This window comes from Vanacampus margaritifer, chromosome 18 (genome assembly GCF_051991255.1).
Source record: "Vanacampus margaritifer isolate UIUO_Vmar chromosome 18, RoL_Vmar_1.0, whole genome shotgun sequence".
NCBI lineage: Eukaryota > Metazoa > Chordata > Actinopteri > Syngnathiformes > Syngnathidae > Vanacampus > Vanacampus margaritifer.
The window spans coordinates 16,961,285-16,988,884 of NC_135449.1; the positions used below are offsets into that span (position 1 = coordinate 16,961,285).

A 27,600-nucleotide genomic window follows, 5' to 3' on the forward strand; every position below is an offset into this window, starting at 1 on the left:
ATATACATACATACATACACATATACACACACACATATATACAAACACATATATTTATATATACACACACTTATATACATATATTATATGTATATATATATATATTAATCAATTAGGGCTGGGCAACGATTAACATTTTTAATTTTTAATCGCATTGTACAAAATCACGCAATATAAGGAATCCCCCAAATGTCAAAAGTATTGTATTGCATAGCACCATTTATTTTAAATGTATTGCCATACAAATTTAAGTACCATAACATTTGTGACTTAAATACCTTTTTCATACACCTGTAGTTAAATTAAATGTTCACGGCCACTGCCAGGGTATCAATCCTGTTTGAACTGGGGGGAAAAAACTGCCCACAATCATAAAATTAGGCTATAACACGCAATTTCTGAAGTAACAGCAGAAACATTAGGAACAGCATTTGTCACATCCTGCAATTGTACATTTTGTCCCCTGCACTAAGCCAGTTGCTAAGACATACAAGGTTATCAACATTTTTAGATAATAAGGAAGCTCTCTTCTTCTGTACAATAAGACCAGGCAAGGGAAAACAACCTTTCACAGGGAACGGACGTGGCAGGTGTCGCTAAGTATTTCTGTGCATAGCAGGCTAGTCTGCTGTGTGCAGACCACCAATCTAATGGACAGGATTCCTAACTAATGGTGGGTTCTGATCTGTATCGACGCACACAGTACTCAATTGATTCTTCATCCGGTTCAGAATCAGACTCAGATGAAGCAGCCAAAAGGCTTGTTTTTTTCTTTGGTAGCTCTGATGTTTTTTCTTCCACAGATTTCTCTTCAACAACCAGCTGTTGCATGACTAAATTGGTGACGGAGGCCCATACCTCATTCCTCTCAGCTCAGGGTATACACATGAAATCCTTAAATCTAGGGTCCAATGCAGTAGCAATCTTCAAATACGCAATGTTGGCATTTTCCTTATGTGTCTCCAGGTCCTTTCTGATTGTAGATTTAAACTTGGCCACATACGCAGGATCATCATCTGAGCTCTCCATCACTCGAGCGAGATGGCAAAAGGCAGGCAGAGCCACAGAACATGAGACGTACTTTTCACATACCTGTAACAAAATCAACTCCACATCAGTCAAATTTCATTCATTTTAGACCCACATGGTTTCTAGGGGTGCCTGAATTTTAATTTCAGATTCAGAAAAGTGCTTGAATATTAGTTTAGATCCTTTACATTATAACTCCATAAATTTCACAAAATTGACATCCTTTAATTTCTAAACCTGTTCATATAATGCAAATCAGATTAGAAGTTCATAGCATAATAAAATGTACCCGGTGATAAAGATAAGCAGTGACAATATTTAATCATGAGTATGTATAGCATCAGTTCCTGTAAATAGGCATTTTACTCAGTGAGGGAAACATTACACAACAAACATTAAGCATGCATGAATTTCCCCATGGGACCCAATGTAAGATTTAAAATATTCTCAACATATTAACAACACACACATGCCGTCTTCCATGCACATATGACAGGATTGTGAGAAATATGATGTACTGTAAATCATACCTGAATGGCTCCAGTAGCGTTTCCAACCTGCACAGAATGTCTATTTCAGCTTCCGATGGCATGGCAATCCTGGTGTGTGGGGTGAGGACATCCCTCAGTGGCTGTTCGTTTCTGATGATGCTTTTTTTTTAATCACTTGCAGAGTTGAATTCCATCTTGTTGGAATGTCTTGTATAAGTGACTCCTTATTTTTTCCATGTTCAACTTGTCGTTGCTCCAATTCTGCAGCATTTGCTGGACTGTGTTTAAAATGCCACACAATTTTTCTGCACTTGGCCAAGACATTGTTAAACGCACTGTTATGCAGAGATACTGTGACAGAACGCTGGAGAATGTGTGCTAAGCATGGTGACTTTTTTTGACACATTCCACTCCTGTGCAACTTGCATAAAATGTCCAGCGCGAGTTTCTGCAAAATGCCTCGCTTCTGTTTTCATTATAGACAGAGCATGTGAACGCAGCTCCCACTGTTCATCAATATAATGCACTGTAACCCCGAGGTTATTATGGTTACCCAAAGACATCCATTAGTCCCCGGTGAGAGCAACAAAAGGTGCACGTCGTAAATCTGCCTCTTTGGCAGTCCCCTCCTTTTCATACAACTCGTGTACGCGTATTCTTGTGATGGTACGTCTTGATGGAATTTCATACCCGCCGTCATTTGTTGCGACTCTGAAAGCATTTCTCAATCCGACATCTTCCACAACACTCACAGGCCTGCAGTCCATTGCTATCCACTTGGCGATGGCATTTGTAAGCTTCTGTTGCCTTTGTTTATCGATAGTTCTTCCACAAGTTGCATCTAACGTAGTCTGACAAAGCGTAGCTCCACTGCTTGTTTCGTTGCATGGTATACTAGTGCCAACCGTGTGTTTTGCATTTAGATGATATTTCAGACTGGATGTACTCCGGTGATAAGAAAATTCAGCTCTGCGGTTGTTAGAAATGATTTTGTTTCTGTCGACTGTGCTCACAAAAAAAGTGAAAACGACCGTGTAAAAGTTCCGTGCTCTTCTCCATGTTCGTAACTTTTTTTTAAATATATATATCTGTCTGGCCGCGATAACCTTGCACTTGCAAGATGTATTCTCGCAGTATTTGTGAGTTCACAAACTCCCGAGAATCCATCGTGTACCGCTCCCATTTATTTCCACCGATACGAACCACTAGTGGTTCGAACTAATCACAGAGCGACATTGTACATTGTAAAATCAATCTGGCTATTTATTGCCAGGCTATAGTCGCCAGTCCGCCACTATACTTTCTTTTCAGTTTTGAGCGCCGCAACCGGAAGCAACACACTTTTGCAATAAAATAAATAATACGAACGACGTTAATGTACGATAAAATAATTGTTGGCATTAATAAATTAGTGAATTAACGCAAAGTTAACGTGCCCATTCATCTTTCCAACAACTGCAACTATTTTCCCTGTCTCTGCTGAAGAAAAGCAGCTCAAACCATGATGCTGCCACCAAAATGTTTGATAGTGGGGATGTTTTTTGGTTGCCTCATCCCATTTTTTTATACTGTATTAGGCTTGTCTTTGTACTGTTTCAACTGATTATAGGTTGAAAATGATTTTCAAATGATTGTTTTCTGTTTTAATTTACACTTTACTCAATCCCCCAACTTCATTGGAATTGGAGTTTTTGTACCCAGGCGACCAGTCTAGGGTGCAATCTGCCTCTCACCCAAAGTCACTGCAAAGTCATCTTCACGCCAACCTGTCTATCCCTTTCAGGAACACCAAATCACGAAATACAGCAGCTCTGACCAGCCTCCTAGCAAGCCCAGAGGTGGAAAATCCTGGTCTAGAAAGTACAAACCCTGCCACAGTTTTGCTTTAGCCCCAGGTGCTAGCTAGCTAGTGAAGACATTTAACATTTTCAATTTATAGTTTTGCTGTTTTTGAATTTACTTATAGGCATATAGATGTGATAGAATCATGAGTGTTTAAAAGAATACAGTGGGATGGTGATTTTGTGAACTTTATTTTGATCTTCGTACCCTCAAAGCTATTGAAGATAGGAATGTGCATGATGTTATCAGAGTCTCTTGTCATTAGAGACTAAAAGTCTGGGGTCAGATCTTGATTACATCTGTTCCCCAAGCAAGAAGGGGAACTGTATGTAGATGTCCTTTGTTCAACATTACACCTTTGTTCAACCTGGAGTCGACATGTCTGTATGTAAACGTCTGCTTACTAACAACATTACACCTTTGTTCAACTAGGAGTCGACATGTCTGTCCTTTGTTCAATCAAGAGGCGGGAAGAGGAACCTTTTATCTTTTGTTTATAAATGAGCTGATGTTCTGTAGACTGTTACACACTTGGGGTTTCACGTCGCATTCAGATGTGAGTGTCCTAACTGTGTCTTTAGAAGCTTCTAAATAAATTTTGCAAAGAAAACTTCTCCATCAGATCTCAATGCAATTTATTTGGAACACGCAAAGATTACACGTAATATAGTAATCAAATAATTCCTTCAAAATGGTGACCCTGACGACGACGGAGACAAATTGAGACATTTTTGCAACAGCTGTGATTGGTCCTGAACACCGGATTTCGAAAGCGCAAAATATTAACAAGGTGAGTGGACATTTATCCACGTAGAGAAATTGGTTGTTTAGAATCAATACAGTCGCATTTCGTCTGTGCTAAATTGTATTTGGGATCTGTGAACAAGTTAAGGGGGGTTAAAGTCGTATTTTTTACGGAGGGACGCGAAAGTCCTCGATTTTGAAAATTACTACGACATTGAACTATGCATAGGAAGTGATGCCCCGTTGTGTACGGAAGTGACGTCAGGTAGGAGCGCTCCGCCGTTTGAAACGGCATATGAGATTGAGTTTCCACGGAGGAATATAGGCTGTTTTTATTTTTTGGTGTGTTATAAGCCGCTAGCGTTGATCACGCGTAGTGAGTGCTGTGTTAAACGCCCGTATATCGCTACGGTGTGTGGAGTGGTATAAAGCCGTCCGTATATTTCTACGGTTCGAGTGCTGTGTGATATTAGCCGCCCGTGAAGATCCTGGATATATTTATTAAAGTCGCGCAGAAGGTATTTAATATCTGTTTTATTTTCGTCGTGTTTTAATTTTTCTGAGAAAAAAAAAAATATATATATATAATAATTTTTTGGGGGGGATTAATGAGAATAGTTTTGATCTGTTATATTGTAGTATCATAAGTGAGACGTCACTGACTTTATAAATATTAAAAACGACTAATTACTACATATTATGGACGAAAAATTCTGACCGTAACTAAGGATGGTTCGATTTGCATACGCTTCCGGTCGAGAGGAGAATTGGTCGATAAGCGAACAGTGAAGGCTGTAACGTTCATGATGCTGGACGCATTTCCACCACGGCGTCGAAGTAAGTTGAAACTCTTTTAAATGTATGAATGCGCACTAATAGTGATAGTGGTTGGTTCTCACCGTTGAAAAATGTGGTGTGTTCATGGAACTTGATTGTGTAAAACAGCGCCAGACGCTGATTACCTCCGTGAAAAACACATCTATACAATATAAAGTTGTGGACCAAATGTTGGTTTGTGCTAGAATGTTAGCGTTGGGTAGCTCTGTGAAAGTTGCGCGGATGGTGGTGTTAAGTGATTTTGAGAATAAGGAGGCTGATGCTAAGCTAGCGGCTCTGCCAGCGTACGAGTTGCCATGCGCAGGAGATGAGTTTTTGGTAAGACGCTACCGCGCGAATCTGTTTTTAAGGCTGAGGATGAGTTAGCTGCGGGCAGCCGCATCTGTTTAGAAATTGGAACATAAATTGGATGAAGTGTTGGCTGTGAGAGATGACCCGCGGGGAAAATTTGAACCAAGCGAGAGCTCTTGGCTTAGAAATGAATTGTTGAGTGTACGCGTTTGTTTGTTAAGCTCCATGGTGTGTTGTGGCCACACGTTTTTTTCGTTGTTTGTCTTACAATGTGCGCGACGTGTCTGTGTCGCGGCCGTAACGTTGCGATGGATTGTGCGCGAATAAGTCGACATTTGAGCTATACGTACGTGGTGATGTTATTATTCGACGAAGTAACGGTGTATTTTACAGTGAGTCCGTGCACTTCGGAGATGTTTGTGTTCGTCTGTGGTTATTTTATTTTTTGGAGGAGAAATGAGCAACGTTGCGGTGAGAATTATGGCCTCTTGAATTGGTTCAACAAGTGAGACGCCACTGAATTAAGTTGAGGAGTTTGTGTTGTGTGTGAGTGTTTGTTGGGCCCAGTTGGTGAAATGTTTGGAGCATGTGTGACTTGTGTGATTTGGAGGGAATGTTTTTTGTTATAAAATGACTAGGGTCAATTGTGTGATTATAATCGGAATTTTTCTAGTTGGTATGTGTGTGCGTATGTGCCGCAAAAGTTGAGAGAATTGTTGAGTAATTGAATGAGACCTAGATAAGGAAAGTGGGGGCTATCCGGGTGGTTTGGGAGTTAACTGAATCTGTAATTGTGAATAAGAAATGTGTGGGTGGATATTTCATTTGTTTTTCTTTAATATCTGTAACTGTATGTTTGGTGTTGTTGTTGAGTAGAAAAGACTGGTGTGATAATGGCGTTTGTTTTTCGTATAGGAATGTAGGAAAAAATAGGTTTTGAATGTGATTCCCCCCCTTTTTTCTGCTCCTTCCCTGTGTCTTAAATGGGAGGAGGGGGGATTTGTGTGTGAAATAGGAGTCAGAGGGCAATGTGTCCTGTAATGGGAGTTTTTCTCTTTTCTCGGTAAGAGAAGAATGCGGAAGGATATAGAGGTCTAGGTGTTAACTACAGGCCACTCTTCATATTATTTTTAAAATCAGATCTGTGTGTTTTATAGTTGAATAAGTAATAAAACCAAATTTTAATATAGTTGAATAAGTAATAAAACCAAATTTTAATTGAAATAGACTTTTCATTTTTGATTTTTATATTTCCCCTGCATCTCTGCTAACTTATTCGTAGGTGTGAAAATGATTTAACCTTTGTCCTTATCTGAGTCCCATTCTAGAAGTCTGGAGAGGACTTTCCTCCATGTGGCCAGGGTGACTGTGAGCTGTCACATTTTAAGCTTAAATTTGAGGTAACACGTAATGAAGATGTCTATGGTAGACATATGCGTAAATATAGTACTACTACTTGCTATAGTGTAGTGATCAAATTTAAATAAAATCACAAAATAAATAAATGAATAAATTAAAAATAGTTTGAAAAACAAAATATTTTGGGGGAACTTTTTTATTTTATTTTTTCTTGGAAATTGAATGACAACAAGCAGTGTTCTCTTGCTATGATCTCGTCTTCCTCTGTCTGTTACGAGGTGTAATGTTTCGAGCAGGTTCAATCTTTGACTGAAAGGTGTTTCACTTGGGTGACTCAACCAAAAAGTGCTGGAAATGGAATGGACAGCATTCTCCTGCTCTGCTTGATGTTCAGAGTGGACGGCGAACTGAACAATGGTCACTTTCGGGGGGGAAGTGACCACATGGACTGCGAAAAGGATGGTACACTGTAAATCCGCTCGTCCTGGGACTGTTCAACGACTCTTATGCATTGTTTGAGCATAATGTCCAGCAACTTTTTGAGCAGACAGGATTATCATCGATTCTGCCATGATGAGCTTTTCCTGAGAATTCCAGTGCACAAAGCCCAGTGCCCGCTTTGAACTCTGACCTGCACGGCTGCTGCCATCTGCTGGACAGGAATGGATATTGACTCCAGTTGTTGACTCAAAGTTCTGGAATCATCTGAGTTTGGTGCCTGAGGTCGTATGTTGTATTCTGTTTGTAGACATTTGCACTCTGTACTATGTCAGAAGGGAAGATGTGATCTATAGCAACGCAGTTTCGGAAATTGAAAACGACATAGGTGAATATGTGATAGGATATTTGGTAAAATTTATTTCAATCTTAATTACTATATTTTCCATTATTTGCGGCTTGTTAAATTTGGTCTATTTTTTTGTTGCCCATTTTCCTTTTAAATTTTAGCTTCTAGATTGGACTCATAGATTTGGAACACCTACGGCGAAATAAATTTTTAATTTTGATTATGCTCACAGCACTGATCTTTGGATCCCACGGGGAATGCACAAAGGCAAAGTTCCCTGCTGTGTTTTACAAGCCCCCACTACTCTGTAGAAGAGGTGAGGTTAATTAGCATTTTAAGAATACTTTTTGGTTGGTTTAAAGTAGGGATTTTATCTTGTTTTTCTGATTATAACTCGTTTCTTTTACTAGTTGAGATGGCAGATATTTGGAAGATTTGTGACCTGCAATAGATTAATGGGGTTGTTTTAAATCTTTTTCTCTTCTCTTCCTGACCCTTAAAGTCCTCCGCTGCAGTATCTTAATTTACATCTGCTTGAGTTGTTTTTCTCACTTTGAGTTGACTGAACAGGATTCAAATTTGCATTACAAACTCTTGCCTCAAAGGCTTTTGTTTTTATGGCTCCTGGCTAGCTCAGCTGGAGATCTTCTTGTAGTTCTGGTGTTGGCCAAATTGTCCCAATTTGGTTGTTTTTCTAATCTACAGGACACAAGGTGTCTGTTCTTTCCTCTTTGAAGCAGCAATTTGGAAGCGGCTGCAGTTTTCACATTCAGGTCTGAAATGATGAAAATTGATTTTTATCAGATGAGGAAGTCAGTTACTGGTCTGTCTGTGTGTGTCACGAAGAAAGTATGCACACAAACAAGTCATGTTGAATTAAATAAATATAGGACTATAAGTTAGTCTGAATGTGATACTTCTACAGTATGTGAGTGGGGGAATGACTGGTCTGTCTGTGTATTGTTGAAAAGGGAGTCTGAGGTGAGAATGACTGGTCTGTCTGTGTATTGTTGAAAAGGAAGTCTGATGTGAGAATGAAGTTTGGTGTGAGGAATTTACAGGCGGAGAATGGAGAGGATTGGACTTGGAGGAAAGTAAGTTCTACAAAGATGACAAAAGACGACCCTAATAGCAGAAATACGGTAAGTATGTTCCATTTCAGAAACAATTGAAAAGTATAATTTCTAGAGCCCATGGAATATGCCATTTAGGTGTGGAAGGAACATTGAGACACCTGGGTGACATTTTTTCATGAGACAAGTTGTTAAAAATGAACTGCAGGACTGCAGTGTTTATTAAAGGTATAAGTATATATATATAAATCTCTTCTCAGACTGTTTATGGCCCGGCCGGACATGAATAGTTCTGGGTTAAGATGATGTTGTTTTTAAATGATTTACACTGCTATAATAAAAAAACAGAGTTTAAAAATACAGAAATTTGATGTACGACAAAAAGCACATTTATGCTAAATCTACAACAGTAAATATCATGGTAAAATATTTGATTAATCATTATCTACCATCATAAGGGTTTCCTAGGAATATTGGATCAGACAAACCCATTTGAAAAAACAAAACTTCATAAGATATAAAAAAGGCATTGAGATTAAAACATATTGGATTTAGTATATCTGATCTCAAGGACATTAAAGAAAAATAGAAATATTAAACAATTGGCCTCATAAAGTTCCAATGGCTACAAGACTTTCATTATTGTGTCATTGAATGTGCAAATGTCATTAAACGGATTCTGTTTGAATGCCACAACAAAAAGAACTTTTTCCGTGTCCAACAGCACGTTCCAGGACCTACAGAACTTAAACAATTAACATTTGCTAAAAACTACCAGGTGCTCTTTTCAAAGTAAAGAATGAAGACTATGTATGTTATAAGTGACTAAATGAAAATGATTTTGCTTTCAGATGTGGTGAAAATGGAAATGGTCGATCTGGTTTGCTGATCATAATAGTGGGGGCCACATCCACCACAGGAGGATGCTAAGTGCTTTCCAGCACTGTTCCATGGGGGGGGGGGGGGGGGGGGGATCTTCACCAGGAGATGACTTCACTGCAAAAACACATCTGCTTTTGCGTCGTGACACATTTGGTTGAATATAGATATGGCACATAGGGTTATTTTTCATATGATATGCCCCTTCCACTGAAAATTTCTTAATGAATCAAATTGTTCTTTAATGCCATATGACTCTTAAACTACCCTCTCTCTCTCTCTCTCTCTCTCTCTCTCTCTCTCCCTCCCCTGCTGTTCTTATTTTCTGAACTCCACACATAAACATTGCTTCATTTTGTGACGATCAAGATCCACGCTGGACTTTCTCTCTAGACTATTGTGGGATTAAATGTCCGGGTTTTGAACTTATAGAAGTTCAATGGGGGGACTGAAGACATTTAACATTTTCAATTTATAGTTTTGCTGTTTTTGAATTTACTTATAGGCATATAGATGTGATAGAATCATGAGTGTTTAAAAGAATACAGTGGGATGGTGATTTTGTGAACTTTATTTTGATCTTCGTACCCTCAAAGCTATTGAAGATGGGAATGTGCATGATGTTATCAGAGTCTCTTGTCATTAGAGACTAAAAGTCTGGGATCAGATCTTGATTACATCTGTTCCCCAAGCAAGAAGGGGAACTGTATGTAGATGTCCTTTGTTCAACATTACACCTTTGTTCAACCTGGAGTCGACATGTCTGTATGTAAACGTCTGCTTACTAACAACATTACACCTTTGTTCAACTAGGAGTCGACATGTCTGTCCTTTGTTCAATCAAGAGGCGGGAAGAGGAACCTTTTATCTTTTGTTTATAAATGAGCTGATGTTCTGTAGACTGTTACACACTTGGGGTTCCACGTTGCATTCAGATGTGGGTGTCCTAACTGTGTCTTTAGAAGCTTCTAAATAAATTTTGCAAAGAAAACTTCTCCATCAGATCTCAATGCAATTTATTTGGAACATGCAAAGATTACACGTAATATAGTAATCAAATAATTCCTTCACTAGCTAGCTCCCACGGTGCTTGTTTACCTGCTCGGGCGCTAGCTAGCAAGCTAGCTAGCTAGCTAGGGGCTAAAGCCAAACTGTGGCAGGGTTTTTACTTTCTGCACCTGGATTTGCCACCTCTGCAAGTCACCAGACTTATCAACCTCTTGAACTCACAACTTATGGTCTAATAGCCCACTACAATACAGCACTATCCCTCAGTCTTGACTGAAATGTCTCCTTTTTTCGGCACCTAGTAGATAGGCAATCTGGCTTCAAAGTCTACTTGGAGGCCTAACATGCACTGGCGGAGCCATAGAGAAGGCCGGGGTGGCACGTGCCCCTGCTCAAATGAGAATAGACCCCGCAGTCACGAAATGATTGACACAACACGGCACCGGCGCATGGTGCCGCACGTCTTGCCAGTGCAGCCTCCCATTTTCTTCAATCAGACGCCTACTAATTGCTATGCCCCTCCTGCAGGTGGCGCTATGTACCACAATATGTTGTAATTCACTTCAATAGGAGTCTGGAGAAGAAGAACACCAACAACACCAATTTCAGCCAATCCAGGGACTGAATGAATATGACGTGAAAAGGCCAATTGGGACACAAACTGAAGCTGGCGGTGTTGCTGTAATAGATCTGTTTACAAAGAACTACAGTATACACACAAGGTGATTTATATATATATATATATATATACGTCAGATGATCACGTGACTGTCCCAAAATGGCCACTACAGTAGTGTTTACAAAAATATCCCTAAAAAGTACAAGGAGTCCTTGAGTTACGTCGTTTCGACTTTATGGCTCACGTGCCTCGTCCGTAGCACCTTCTTCTTAGTTAATTTTAAAGTTATTTTAAGTTGTTAGTTGTCCAGCAATGGACATCCATCGAGCAGGTTGGCTCACCATCAGGTGAGTCACATTTCCGCGTTTCCATTGGCTCCACTTTGCCGACCGTCAGCACAAGAATGACCGTGCAGAAACACAAAATATTGGTTCCGGCTGTCGCACAATTTTTTTTAATTTTTTTTAATTACTGTACAAAGTATTTGATGAAAATATAGACTTTCCCGGTGAAATACTACTTAAGTCGAAATTCCGGTTACATCGCCAGCGTAGGAACGGAACTTTTCTGTAACTCGAGGTGTCCCTGTACTATAAATTCATAATTGCTCAACATAAATTGATAATATTTTCAGTTAAGTGTTTAAATAAACCATATCGCAAAATAGCTGGTTAATTTTTAATAAATGATGTATTGCTTTAAAGACAAATCCGAGGGCATTCGGAGTTGTCAGGGCTTTGAACGGTATCACTATACAGTAGTTTCATTCTTCCAAGGTCCAGTCCGTATATTCCCTGTAGTGTCTGACACAAACAGACAATCTTCCTGCAAGCTACGGTTTCTGCCAATAGTTACTCGTCGGTTAATCGTAGCATGTTGTCGAGGCAAAGTATTTCTTGGAAAACTATTTGATTCCACTTCTGCACATTGTTTTTCCTTGTCCTTCTTTGGTATCTTCAACGTGTAGCTGGATGAATCTAGGTCTTGCGAATACAGTAAGTTGCAGGTATCCGGCATTTCAGAGCAGCTTGTGGTAGAAAAATGGTCTGCTGAACTATATGAGTGCCACTGGCAAGTATTTACCCTATGGGAAGGTAGAAGGAGGCTATGGCTGGAAGTGAGTAAGTCTTGTAGATTGTGGCAAGAGGTCTGGTGTAAACTATGACAGGATGCCTGCTGCTGCTGATCTAAGTGAGGGCTGGGGCAGGAAATTTGCAGGTCTCGGCGCGGGCCGTTAGACACTGGTGAGCCTTCAAGGTAGTGTGAAGTGTCAGGGATTTCGAGTTGGGAGCAAATCGAACTCCCGTCCATACTGTTTGATGCCATATGAGAGCGGTAGTTGCGGAGACATGGGCGTGGGTGATTGAACGAGCGTGACTTGGTTCTGTCAATAAGGCAACTCTGTAGTGGCACAGAAGGACGAGGGAGCTCGTCAGATAGGGCCAGAGGACATGGTGAGGGCGCTGACTCACTAAAAGGGGAGACTAGAGTAGCTACAGAGGGGGTCATTGCCGACACACAGCAAGAACTGGTGTGACTTGGAGTGAGATTTTGGGAACACGATGCACTTTTATGGTACAAGCTTTGCGGTGAGAGCAATGGCTTTTTGCCAAAGCATAAGGAGTTGAGGTTGCACTGTGGTTGATTAAGCTCCTGCCTCTGGATTTGTCTGTTCCCATCTCCATCAGCAAGTTTGGATTTGGCTGGGCAACAAGCCCACCAACGGTGCCACACATCATCACGCTTGGCACAGTGCTGGATGAGAAGAAAAAGTCCAAGAGTGACACAGAACGCGCCGTATAGACAGCTGAATATCATATCCAGAAAACGTCCAAGAGAGACTGCCAATGCTCCCAATGCCCATGTCGACAGAAATAGAAACAGTGTGAAAACTGTGGTCCATAGCTGTGATTTGAATGAGTGCTCATTGAAAAGCTCCGATACACCAGTAATAAATGCTGCACAATCACCAGCTGATCCAGAAGCCCCCCCAATGCCAGGTTGACATTGGTTGTCTGTGGAAGATAACTGCTGCTGCTCCTCACTCAGAACTCGGAGCTCGTACTTCCTCTCAGGATGGCGTTTAAGCTGGATATAAGTGCACAAGAAGTACACAGACATGACTAAGACCAAAAGACTCACAGGGGCATAGAATCCTCCCAGGCTTGGTTCCCATGCCATCCAGCAACTGGAAAACACAGCCAGGTACAAAAATATTGAAGGCTTTTCATTGAATTAAGATACAACTCCTTTGAAATGAGTACTTACTACAATGCATCATCCCTGCTACCATAGTTTTCCATTCCAAAGGCTGCAGTAATTCCAACAATTATGAGAGGGATGCCATTGCTTACAAGATAGAATCTGGAGAGGAAGAAAAGGTAAACATGAGAAAACAAATAACCAAATTTTCTGCCCTTTTGTTTATGTATTCATGTTGTAAACTTGTGTCACGCTCTGATCCTTTAATAGACCTATTTTTTTCACACTTCTGCATTTGTTGTGGATCGCGGATTTTGTATTGGGGCTAAAATCTGTGTTTGATCGATGCCGCAAACAAACGAGCCTTCACCGAAAACTTGGTCATCTAGTACATATTGGGATTATGACGCGTACATACACTACTCACAAAAAGTTAGGAACAATTGGCTTTCAGGTGAAATTTCAAAATGGGCCTAAAATGCATTCAAACCTTTACAGGTGAACTTAATGTGACTTTCTCTAAGCTTTTGATTGCACATGTCTAATGTTAAATGTTTCTGTACTGTTTGCATAAGTTGCTGTTCTCTAACGAGGAGCTTAACAGCAAAATTGACAAACGACAATGCTCCAGCTCATCGAGGTGGCATCGTCAGTGAACGGCTGTTATAGACTGGTGTACCTCAAATTAAATGGCTTGCACTTTCTCCAGGCCTGAATCCTATTGCAAACCTGTGGGATCAGCTGAGTTGCCGTGTACTGGCTCGCAACTCTGCACCCTAGAACATCAAGGACCTGAGGGCTGCTCTTCAAGAAGAGCGGGATGGCGTGCCTCAGCAGACAATGAGTCGACTTGTGAACAACATGAGACGTCGTTGTCAAGCTTTAATTGATGCTCCAGGGCACATGACGAGTTATTGAGACACTGACCTTTTTTTTGTTGTGGTGTACCCACCATTGTTAACTTTCTTTCAATCTATTGTTTGACATGTGCACCCTTCTACTTAAATGTCCTACTGTCATGATATATCACTGTAGCGTGAACTTTTTCCATTTTCCATCAATTTCACCTGAAAGCCAAATATCCCTAACTTTTTGTGAATAGTGTAGACACAAATGCACATCACACGTTATCATCATCATCATCATTGAAAACAGACTATATGAGTTTGAATGTCTCGGAACTCGCAAATTGGACTTCAGCCCAAAAATTCTCTGAGTCCGAACACCCAAGCAAAGCCAAAAGTACCTTGAATGGGTAGCCGAGTGGGTTGGAAATATAGCGAAAATAACTCAGATTTCATGAGAAATTAAATTGCGACTGTGCCAAAGGTAAGATAAAATCATATATATACAGTATATGGAAGGGCTTTAAATACAGTGATATACAGTAGGTAAGTTTACCTGAGAATAGTTGTTTTGCTTTCAGCCAGGATGGGACCGTTTGGGCCTAGGGCTTTAAGTGGGTCTTTGGACACATTGTTACAGATGTTTCTGGCAGTAAATGTCAGCCAAAGCATGGTAGACAAAGAAGCATACTGGAGCATAATGCCAACCTGCCAGAGATGAAGATATGAACAGAACAATAATGACAGATCATATACAAAGAGATCATACACAAAGATCATATACTACAGAGTATCCACTGAGACAACATATTCAGTTGTCAGTGGATTCTCTGTCTTCAACTATTTGTACACAAGCAATTAAAATGTATTCCCTCCACCATAATATGTCCATTTGAATCCTATGACCCCAGTGTTTGTAGGAGTGGCATTTGTGTTGAAATCACTACTGTAGTACTGCACTACATACAATGCGATGCTGTAGTACCATTGAGCTACTGTATAACATTTACTCGATGATTCAGTTTTGGTCAGGAAGGACTACAACTACAGAACACTGTACGTAAGGAGCAAAATCTAAAAATAACCATTTTCAGATGTGGGAGGTTTTCTGAGTCACTGATGCACATTGCCTGTTTTGAAATAGCACATTAAATGTACTTATTTTCAAGAGTCACCTCTCTTTTACTATAACAATCCATCTAAATGAAGTGTTGAATGTGTTGCTTGGTACACAAATACATTGATTTTGGATGTGTAAGTTAAACAAATACTAAATACAAAAAGGAAAAACGGCAACAAAATGTTGACATGAATAACCTATTCAGAGTAAACAATAAACAACAAAGAGGTGGGCGGAGCCACAGCGGAGGGACTACAACTAATAACAAAAACAGGGACTCTTACCTACACATAGTAGAAACGCAAAAAAACAAAAAACAAACACCCCACTGAAGATTATTAACAGCAGGTACTACGTAGGAGACTTTGCCCACCAAATCTCTCCAAGGAGACTGTGGAAACAAGAAAATGAAACGGCAGAGGCAGGCAGAGGAACAGGAACATTGATGATTTCAAATACAGCAACAGTGGTGCCTTGAGGTACAAGTTTGATGTGTTACTTTACCACACCCATAACTCAAAAGACTTGTATATAAAATCTCTTTCACCACCTGATCTAAGGTCTGGTCTACCTTCAGTTGCCATATTGTCAGGTGAAAAAGAGGAGTCTGCCGGAACACACAGCATCGTGCAATGCAGTCTGCCAAATTCCCAAACAAAGCAAACTAGACTTGCCCCGGCACGAAAATCAAGATGTGCCTTTTTTTTTTTATGCTGTGCACATGTGTGCGGTCTACAAAAATAGAGCTGACAGATATTTTCCCAATGCCGTTTTCTTAAAGTCTGGTGTTGCGACTCCATAATTGAGACAACCTTTCTCTATGACTCCTAATCTTTAAAATAATAATAATTTTAAAGATTTTTTCCATCTCACATCTGACAGCTGCCGTTGACAAGCAAGGGTGTCCTAAATTCTGCACTGTACCAGTGATGATGGGCTCCTGCAAATATATCAGCTTTGTGTTCAACGATACAAGATCAGATTTCACGGCGAAGTACATTTATAACTAAATTGAGTTAAGATAATTATTTCAGTGTGTAAACTTTTTGTTTTTGTTTGTTGGTTTACCATGAGGTTTTTCTTATGCAAAATAAGTGCCTTGGCTCCACGAGTTGAAAACACTGGCTCCTGATATTAGAATTACTCGCAGCGGACAAGATGTGCTGTAATTGCACACTTATTTATCTAGATAGATAGATAGATAGATAGATAGATAGATAGATAGATAGATAGATAGATAGATAGATAGATAGATAGATAGATAGAAATTATTTGAAGCTATCTGGAAGTCATTCTCTATGGCCTCATGATCAAACCACATCCGAGTTTCTGCCTCAGTGACCACCAAGCTTTGTTTCGCTTGGCCAGCCACTACCAATTCAGATGCCTTCAGAGGCCAAAAAGGCCTGACAGGACTCTTTCGTCAGCTTGATGGCAACCCTCACCGCTGGTGTCCGCCAAGGTTTCAAGTCTCAATGTTTGTATGCATTGAAGTCCCCAGCAGGAACGCTTACCAGCACCCCTAAAGAATGACTCCAAAAGTGGTGAGTATTTTTTTAATTCTGTGTGGACCATGGGACAAACAGTCAGAACCTGTCTCTCTACCACAAGACCAAGGGAGGCTACCCTCTCGTCCACCCTGATGAATCCCTTTGTACAGGTGCCAAACAGGGGGGCAGTAAGTATGCCCACACCTACTCCGAATCCAACGCCTCTTGAAACGACTGGTACCAGAGCTGCATGGGGGCAGGCTCGGCTACCAGGCGCTTTGCCATCAAGCCCTACTTCTTGGCCTGGCCTGGCTCCAGAGGGTGACCCCCGGGGACCCGTATGTGGGTGAGGGAAAACGAGCTCCAAAATTTGTGTTCATCATAAATGGTCTTTGAGCCATGCGTTGTCAGGTCCCTCACATAGGATCTCTGTTTGCCATTGGTGACTCTGCCGGGAGTGTAAAGCCCAAGACAACCTAGCTCCTAGGACAGGGGCAAGTAACCCTGGTCCTAGGGAACTGCATTCCCGCATGTTTTAAATGTCCCTCCTCCAAACGCGTGAGGATCGTTATTAGGCTTCTGCAGAGCTTGCTGATGAGCTGATGCTTTCAGTCGCCCATGTTGGAGAAGGAAGACTTCAAACACGCTGGACTACAGCGCTCTATGACCAGAGTTGCCTACCCCTGTCCTAGGATTATTGGGACACACAAATCCCTCTTCACTGACAAGGTGAGAGCTCTGGGAGGATACGTAACTATGAAACATTTGTATGTGGCTTCTCATTTTAGACATATGCACTCAGATTCCATTTGCAGCCAATGACGCAATTCAGTTGTGCTGTTGCAAAGAACTGTTAAACCTTTGTTAAACACTGCTGTACTGCATTTATGATCCAATGAGAAAGGCAATCCAACTTACAATTTGACACAAAAAAGGAACGTTGATCTGATTAATGCCTCCAGCAAACACACCAAACGTCAGTCCTGTGTGAAACAAAAAGTTGAGGAGTGTGTGCCATCCATTTCTGCTGATGCGGATCACACTGGAAAAAAATGTAGCAACCAAAGATAGTAGAAATATAAAAATAACAATAAATAATAATTGTTAATCATTTTAAATAATGACTTGGTAATAACCTGTAATGGATGACATATGTCATGATGGAGACCAGCAGACAAAGCAGCATGACAGCTGTGCAGGCATACACCACTGGATGCAGGTAATCCCCAGGATATGGTGGGAAGGACAGCACTCTCTTCAGATCCTGTAGTAGATATATTTAACTCTTTGACTGCCAAGCATTTTCAGAAAAGAGAACATGTGGATGCCAGCTGATTTAAGCATTTTGACTGATCTTTCAAGGTCCACAGAAAATTTTGTGTTTGGACTATGGAAACACAGATACTACCAAATGAAAGATTGAACTCTCATCTTTCAGCGGGAAAAAAAGTTTGTTTCTACCTTATTCAGTTTTTTAGTAATCAACAATAGAAAATAGAAAATGCTCTGTTTTGGATCAAAATACGGAGAAATCAAGCTTTTTGTGAAACGATATTATTTCATGCACTCTAGTGAATTTGACACCTTTTTTTTCCATGAAGATGCCACAAACACCTAAACAGTGCTTTACTTCTGTAAAACACTACCACCAACAATGAAAAAGTGTTTTTTGATAGCAAAATAAGTTTATTTACATTCAACAGTGTAACAATTTGACAAAACAATTTGGCAAACTATTTACAAATGTGTGCAACTGTGCATGTGTGGTACTATTTACAATTGTGTGGATGTTTCAACTACAGTTTTTCTTTTTGTGTAACACTCCCCTGCAAGGGGACAGAGCAGGATTTGCACCACAGATTAGTTTCACTGCGATTGCCCCTTCGCGTGCAGACCCTACACTTTCTTGCCGGCCTTTTTTTCCGGGGAGTAGCAGGTATATACTGCAGTGTGTGTTTGTGTTTGTGTTTGTCATCAAGTCTACTCTCAGGATCATGATACGGTGACCTGGTGTTACGTCTGGCTTCCTCATGTCCTTCAGTTCCTATTCCGGGTGGTAAGAGATGTTCTGATCCATCTTATCCACTCCATTCATGGTGGCATCGTAGTCCAGAACCAGTGTCTTCTCCATGATCAGACTGTACCCACTCCTCCGATGAATATGCATTGGACTCGGGGTACTCTTCATCGTCCGATTGAACGTCCGCCTGTGCAAAAGTGCTCGTTGTGCACCACGTTTTCCGGCTTTAGCATCGCTAGCCGGTGAGGCTTTACGACGTGATCGAAGCCGCCGCGTCAACGCTTCCAACTTCGGCGTCAACCTCGGAGTCACCATCATCATCATCAATGTGCTCTTTAGCATTGGTCGATGCTTTTCGTCTTTGAAAAAAATGCTCAAGCGTGATCTGCTTGCAACCGGTCGCCATTTTCGCTTCCTCAGCCATTCTCCCCTCAACACTCTAGCTCCGCCTCACGTCTTATACTGACTCCAACCCGATCTTGTCCAAAGAGAGATTACAACAACACATCTATGCTGAGGCATTTCCGTGCTTGCTATGAACACAGTAGTGATGAAACACTTGGAATGAGCCTTGGTGGGTATGCTTTTTCTTATTCTTTATTTGTTAACCATTCATCTATCATAACAATGTATCAGTACTCATAAGCGCAATCACTCCAGTATCCATAAGCACAGTCCCCATTACCTCAGTTTTCATCAGCACAATCAAGCAGCACATTTCCTACAGGATTAATAATTTTTATAACATGACATTACCCACACAATATTAATGAACTGATTAACTACATGAGAGTAACACACAAAGTCAAATATGTTACTCTTTTTTTCTGAGATTGTTCCTAAACCGACACTGTTGCAACACAGCAAAAAGGCCAAGTAGTTCAAATTACAGTTTTGATTTCATCCACCAGGGAGGTTTGTGTGCACATGAAGCCTCACAAGCAGAACCTTTTTGTGAACCGATTGGATGGAAAGCTTCGAGTGTTCAAAATCATCATCTGCCCATCACAATTCGGTTGCAGCGCGTTGGTCTTGTTTTCATTGAATTCCTGTCTACTGTAATTGACTGCTAATTAACCATTAATTGACTGCACCTGTGGAGCTCTGACCCTTCCAACTGGCATCCAAAAAACCTAATCGGGGACAAGGGCTACACCATTTCAGCCAACAAGAGGCTGACATGGGTTGGACAATGGACCACCCAACAGCTTGAAGACAGGTGGATGGACACAAAGGGGACAGAGAACAGAGAAAGGTAACAGGAAAGAGAGAGGACAGAACACACGAGGGGTGGATGACGGAAACCTGGGGCTGGGTGGGATGTCCTGTGTAGTGATGGCGAGATGAAGCCTCATAGAGGCTTCGAACCATTTCAGGAATTGGTTCGAGAAAGAGTTCATTTCTTGAAGCTTCATGTCCACAGGAATCCACCTGCTGGCCAACTGTATAATGACAGGCAGCTGTTTCTCAACCTATGTATGATGCATATGGTTTATACAATATTGGTTTTGGCGTCTTCTTCGCGCAAATGTGTGTTTTTTTAAATTACTGTACAAAGTATTTTAATGTAAATATCGACTGAAACGGGGAAATCCGATTTAAGCCAAAATTCGGGTTACATCGCCAGCGTAGGAACAGAACGCCGCCGTAACTTGAGGACTCCCTGTATCTCGCTAAATTAAACGGCTAACGCTACTATAAAACTGCAATATCTTTGTCCAAACGATGAGCAGGCCGTGACTCTTTCCAAAACACACACATTTTGAATGTAGCCGCTGCTTGAAGGGGTTCAAACTCGGCGGAACAATCGGAAGTATTTCAAACCTTGCGGAACAATTGGAAGTATTTCCCATAGCAGTCACGTGGTACAACAGCGAGCGAGTCTTCGGATGTCATCATTTTCAGCTCCTCCTCTAAATGAAGTAAGCCTCGATACACGCTTTGCGGAAACATCCACTCCATCACTCGTACAAGCCTCAAAGCTTGGCACGTCTCGTAGCATCACGAGTTCTGAGGTAATGGATGACCTTGACGTACCCCCCAAAATTTGGTGACGTGCTGGCCTGAGGACTGCTTCTATTTTTTTTTTCAAGCCTAGATTATTGTAGTGTTTTTTGTTTTGTTTTTTAAAATCTTTTTTTATCCTTTTTATTTTTTTTGCAAGTATCTTATTTACCAACAACACGGTTGCTGCGGACTGTTAGTAATAATTTTTGTTACAAATTGTTAAAGGTACAGTGTGTAATAAGTGACCACTAGATGTCGCTATATCATAGAATGTAGCCAAAGTGCATGCATTCAGAAGCATGCACACTATGGTGGCTCAGAGAGATCACACTTCGCAAGCCTACCACAAGAATATCTTGCGTGCCCCGAAGTGTTCGGGGTACGCTCCAACCGCCTGTTTTAGCTATAGATATTACCAAGTTTTCTCCGACAACAACAAAAAAACTTTCAAAAATATATACGTTACTTTCATACACTGATAAAATGTCTTTACCCATCTCGAAATGGGAGACAGACTTGTCTATAGCTCCGGAATCTGACTTTTGGATTCAAGTTTGTGAAAACGCATTTAAAATGACAAAACACACAAATTTACAACTTATCCAATATAAAATTATTCATAGAACATACATTACTCAATATATGATGAAGAAAATGGGACTCTCAGACTCCGACATTTGTCTCCAGTGTTTACAAAACACTACAGACACTTATTTTCATGCTTGATGTTTATGTATTTCTGGACTAAAGTCTTAGAAAAACTTTCCGCTATCTTGGACTGTAGGATACATTTATCTCCAAACTTGTGTTTGCTAGGTGACCTAACAACAACTGACTTAACAATTTCAATCTACACTTGTAGCCCTTACTATCGCAAAAAAAAAATAATTCTTGTTAACTGGAAAAATAAACAAACTCAATGGTCTAACCTCCTCATAAATCACATTTTAATGGAAAAAATATCTGCCTCAAATAAAAACCAAATATCAAAATTTATAGAAACATGGTCTACGTATATAGAATATTTTAACCTAATTCTGGTTACTTAATTTTGCCTGTTAGCGAGAGCCACCACATTGTGATAACTTACATTGATGTTTCTGTATTTGGCAATTTGTAACTAATGGTTGTGTTTTTATAGTCAAAAAATCAGTTGCTGCCAACAGGATCGAGCAGATTCACCTCCAATGGGCACTAAGGGTTAATATTCGGATTCATTGCATGCCAGGGGGTTAATTCTATAGGTGCTGTCCCCCCCTGGCTGGGCGTGGGCGGGTCTGCCCCTCTGTTGGCTGCTGGGTGGCGGCTGAGTCTTGGCCGTTCCTTGGGTCTCTTGGGGGGTGCTGCGTTGCGGGGCTCTCCCTGGTGTCCGGCCTGTGGGCCACCGGGGTGCCCCGTGATTCCCTCTCCCCTCTCCCTTCCTCCCCCTTGCTGCCTCTCCCTCCTCGCCTCTCCCCGCCCGTCCTCCGCCTCCCTGTCCCTTCTCCCTCGTCACCCTTCCTCCTCCTCTCCCCCTCTCTCTGCGGCCCTGCCGCTGCCTCCTGCCCTCCTTGTCGTCTCCTTCCCCCGTCCCTTCCCCCTCCCCTGTCCGCCTTCCTCCCCCTCCCCTGGGCCGGGGGCTCCATCCAGGTCTCGGCGCTCAGGGGGCCGGGAGGGCGGGTGTTTGGTGTTGTGCCCGCCTCGCTCCGGTGGACCTCCTGGCACCTCGGGCGGGCCCCAGTATGCGGGGGGCGAGCCCTATCGCCCCGCCGGGTTGGTCCCATAAGCCCGCCGGGGTCCCGGTGGGGTGGATGGGGGTTTGGTGGGCGGGGGCGCATTCCGCCCCCACCTGGTGAACGGTATGGGATTTAAAAAAAAATAGGTTTTAGGTGAACTAATGAATACACACACACTCGCACGCACGCACGCACGCACGCACATACACATAATCACCCACATACAAAAAATATATATATATATAAAAAAAAAAAAGGAGAGCAATGATGATGACATGTCAAATCGGTAAAATTACCGAATGAACAATACTCAGCTCTCCAGAAAAAAAAAAGAATATTTTGCGTGAGCGAACAAGCATCTCGGTGGGTGCCAGCGACTTGGCAGATGGTGTGAAGCTCGGCTAGTAACGCCGAAAAACTGAGCCGGAGCAGCAACAAAACTGGCTAGCGGGAGTTAGTTGGAGCCATATAATACTGGAGAGGCTAACAAGAGCGGCTAACGGGAGAAGCTAGGGGGGAAAAAAGCTAGTAGAAGCTTGCGAGAGCAAAGCATAAAGTGACAAGCGAAGGGATCCCAAATCACGGGACTCAGCCACGGCTGTTCATTTCAGATTTTTAAAGAAATTCATAATGCTCTTGCTGTGGTTTGCGTGTTATGTAGAAATGTGCAAGATAGAAAATGAACAGTTTTGCCTGGCTGGCAGACACCTTTGAGCACCCAGTTGGTAGATCAGCTACCACGTCTGTTTGCGCAATCTGACCCATTTTGTTTTTCCTCTTACTGGAACCGACTCCTGTGTGTGCATATTTCAAGCTGAAGATATTGTAGAGAAAAAATGGTAAACGCGCTTCCGCCTGTATTTTAGAGACACTGTCATGTCTCTTCTCCTCCTCCTCCCAGTTCTCTCTGGGACATCATGTGCCCTCATAACGCTTCACTGAGCAAGCCATCTATTAGACAAAGCATGACTGATTTAAATCCTTTGCAGTACCCATGAAAGAACTAAAATAAGTAACAGTACACTGCACTGCATATTGTCACTATTTTGAAATAAGATTTATTTTGTTACTGCATGTGGAGCTTAACACTGGTTTTCAGCTGTAAGAAAAAGATGGATAAGATAAACATGCTAAGAAATTAAAGACAATTCTGCATCTTCATGCAATCATCAAAAAAAAGTTTAAAATTGCAATTCCTTATTAATTTGGTCCAAAATATCTTTACAATAGCCTTTTTATCTGGATTCGGGTTTGAATTTTCCCCCCTCTGTCTGTGGATGTGACGTCAAGTGCACATTGTTGTAACACGTGCGGGCCGATCGGTCATGGAAGGCGCAGCAGGTCAGCAAAAAAAAAAAAAAGGGAGAGCAACAAAAGGATTGGCAGTCCACGGATTCACTTTATTAAGCCGAAAGAAAAACAATGGGCTCGGTGCCACCACGTGTTACAATGCCTCCACGGCATCAAACACATTCTTCTCCAAAAAACGAAGAAGTGCTATACATGCACACAAAAACAAAGAAGCGCAAACACCTTGGCGCAGTGCCACACTGCTGATTGTTCCATTGTGTACGTGAAGAATTCAGTAGAATTTTTTTGTCCAACAGGTGGCAGTAGCGATTCTAACTATAATTTTCCGCGTTTAGTAGCTTTAAAGATGTTATTGTGTGACTGCAGAGTGACATCATTGTGAAAATTCAGCTACATAAAACAAGCAAAATGGCTGTCAAACAAGCATTTTTGTTTTGTTTTTTCATGATGATGAGCTAATACCAATGTTATTCGATATTTACTGTGTATGTCAAAACTAAAAGCCGCCTCTCCAAACACTCCTGAGTATGGAATTTGATCTTGCAATATTAAAATTGCTATGATGATATTGTCATGTCACGACATTCAAAGCAGCATATCTGGTAAAAAGGAGAGGTTGTATTCCATTTGTGCAATTCCACCACCCTCTGGTGATTAGTTTATTAGTGCAGTTGGCCAGCTACGTTTAAGACCGATGCTAATGGCCAGCTGGAAAGTAACACGTTTCTCCACAAATTCAGACTCATTTCACTGTGTGTGTGTGTGTGTGTGTGTGTGTGAAGAGCTACGTTGTGAGGACCAAAATACGTCTTTAACCAACAGATTGATGGCATTTTTGTGAAGTGAGGACATTTTGGCCGGTCCTCACAACTCAAGACCTCTTTTTGAGGGTCAAGAATTGGTTTTAGAGTTTAGGTTTGAATTGGGTTATGGTTGAGGTTAGGGTAAGGAATGGGGGTAGGCAATCATTTTTGATGGTTGGGGTTAGGTGAAGGGGCTAGGAAATGCATTATGTCTATGGATGTCCTCACAATTATATAAGTAGAAGTGTGTGTGTGTGTGTATTAGTGAGTAAATGCCTCATTATTAAATGTTTTTAGTGATCAGAGGTGGCAAATCCAGGTCCAGAAAGTAAAAACCCTGCCGCAGCCCCTAATGCTAGCTAGCTAAACGAGCACCATGGGTGCTAGCAAGCTAGCTATCTCCCTAGCAGGTAATCGAGCACCATGGGAGCGAGCTAACTAGCACCTGAGGCTAAAGCCAAACTGTGGCAGGGTTTTTACTTTCTGGACCATGATTTTGGCACCTCTGTTAGTGATTGTACATCGTTTATGCGCGTCGCAGTTAATGTTTATGGAGGTAAATTGGGTGCAAAAGTGACACATACCCGTAACATGAGGCATGTGCCCGTACAATTTACTTCCATAAATGTTACCTATACAATTTGAACTTAATGTATAATTCTGATCTCAGCTAATTAGCATTGTATTGAAGAGACATTTACATGCAATTGCTTATGTTCATTTTATTTGTATTTGCATTTGTTGCTCTACAAAAAACACACACCCACAAAATCAAATTAAACAATCCAAAGAGAAAAACTGGTTAGATTATTGCTCACATGGACAAAAACTATGTTCTCATTAAACACAGTGCAGCAATCATCACTCGCATAAATCAGTCATACCAGCAAATATTTTTCAAAATCTCTAAAAACATAGCTTTTTGCCTTTTACTTTTTACTTTTTGTTTCAGCTAAACACAGCATTGTTAACTACATAGACCACGCCAGTTTCTTTGTCAATGCTGGTATTATGTACAAAAACACAATATTTACATTGTGAATTTTTATACAGGATTGTGAGACTTTTTTTTTTTACATTGGCAATCTTCTCATAATATTGTGATGATTACTATATGGTGGCATTTGGATATTGTTACCACCCTACTTCTGAGCGTTGTGGGTCAAATTGACAATTTTTGACTTTAAATATATATTTTTTTATTTCTAAAGTGTGGAAAAAAATTAAACAAGGCCCACCTATTTTTATTCTTTTTCATTGTAAACAGGTATATAGTTTTATTTATATTAAGTATAGTGGTAGTGGTATCAGCAGCTAAAATATGCAGCAGATCATATTAATGGGTGAACATTTTCTGGTGTACCAAAACAACAATAGCAAAACTGGAGAGTTACAATGGCTTGTGATAATTATCACAAGCCAGCATTACTGAAGACCTTATTTTAATCTCCGGATCTATCATTAATTGACAGCATTGAGAAGGACATAGTAACAAATCAGCTCAGTGTGCACTGAACCCTCCAGTTGTGTTGTTTCCAACAAACAATGTTCAAGGATCAATGTGACTCCCTCAACGTTTACTTAAAAAAATAACAAAATGCAAATTCTACTGGTCTTTTTTTCTGTCTCTCTAGATTTTCAAACAGGTCAATTTGAATTGTAAAGGCTTCAAGTAGTTGAAATGTGTTGGATGTCTACATTTGTCAAGTGATACTGACAAGTACATGTTCCACATCAGCGGTTCTCAACCTGTGCAATATTTTTTCAGCCAAAATATTTCTGATTGGGAAAAAAAGGAGACTTAAAACCGAGTGCTGTGCCATCATTTTGGAATTCTCTTTGTATTTATGCCGTCTCTTGAACTATTTGGAAATAATAAAATATAACAAAATAATAATAATAATAATAATAGATCAAGATTTGTACACATAAAAATTGTTAACATTAAGTGCTCATAGTAAAGCTCTGTTCTCAAAAAGAAATAATTAACTGAATTTTAAATAAAGTTTTCAAGTGATCGACAGGTGATTCTAGGTGGCAAATTACAAATTAGGTCGAACCATTCTGTTATGGGGAAATGATGGGTTTTTAGGACACTAAATTATACCCTACTGAATATATAAAATTAATTTTATGAATTTATAGTTTTCTGAAATACTTACATATAATTTTTAAATATATTTTAATCTCTCACGTACTCTCGGGGTGCCTTCATGTACCTCCAGGGGTACTACCGCTATTTGAGAACCATTGTTCCACATCATAAACAAGCCACATAAAGCAACATTTTATAGAACTATACAATTTAAATATACAGTTATAAACCCTTCGTTCTCACAATATCTTTCCAAACGCCAATTATGCTTTTTAACACATCACATACAAGCATATATATAAGAAATCATTAACTAATTTTAATTAATTTTATGAATTTATAGTTTTCTGAAATACTTAGATATAATTTTGAAATATATTTTAATCTCTCACGTACTCTCGGGGTGCCTTCATGTACCTCCAGGGGTACTACCGCTATTTGAGAACCACTGTTCCACATCATAAACAAGCCACATAAAGCAACATTTTAAAGAACTATACAATTTAAATATACAGTTATAAACCCTTCGTTCTCACAATATCTTTCCAAACGCCAATTATGCTTTTTAACACATCACATACAAGCATATATATACTGTATAAGAAATCATTAACATAAGAAAACGTTATTTTGTACTTAATCCATAGCAATAGTCCATTATTTACTTTATGTTCTGGAATTAAACAAATTAGAAACAACAAATACAACAACAAACATGCTAATGTCGTAGGCTGTAAATGGAAGAGTGTTTGACTGATATCATTATTAACGGCCTCATTCCAAACACTTACCATTTGCCGTTCAGGAGTTGCACTTGTGAAATTGTTCTCGCGCCCCCTGCGACTTTGGGGTTCACACAAAAGACGCGACTCGATTATATATGTATATATTTAAAAATGTATACATATATATATGTTTGAGCGGTTGTATTGATCCCAGCGGTGGTTATCCTCGGACTCGTCGAAATGAAGAGCGATGCGGCGGATCGGAGGGAGACTCCATCCGCACGGCCTCAACTGGCCACAGAAGTCAA

The 27,600-nt window shown here is 40.6% G+C and overlaps 1 protein-coding gene across 6 annotated transcripts; it reads right to left on the reverse strand.

Annotated features, from left to right (window-relative positions):
* Positions 1-201: 201 nt before the first annotated feature.
* adgra1a (adhesion G protein-coupled receptor A1a) lies at positions 202-27,600 on the reverse strand. Of its 6 annotated transcripts, none has more exons than XM_077550481.1 (7): positions 27,359-27,600; positions 17,753-17,880; positions 17,535-17,599; positions 14,563-14,714; positions 13,228-13,323; positions 1,560-13,147; positions 202-1,092 (listed from the first exon to the last, which is right to left on the reverse strand). In XM_077550481.1, the coding sequence occupies exons 2-6, from the start codon at positions 17,766-17,768 to the stop codon at positions 11,710-11,712; spliced, it is 1,767 nt and encodes a 588-aa protein (XP_077406607.1). In that variant the 5' UTR covers positions 17,769-17,880; positions 27,359-27,600; the 3' UTR covers positions 202-1,092; positions 1,560-11,709. The 6 variants fall into 6 exon arrangements, with proteins under 6 accessions (XP_077406607.1, XP_077406606.1, XP_077406612.1 ...); XM_077550480.1 differs by having other exon boundaries at positions 17,535-17,658; XM_077550486.1 differs by lacking the exon at positions 17,535-17,599 and having other exon boundaries at positions 27,359-27,367.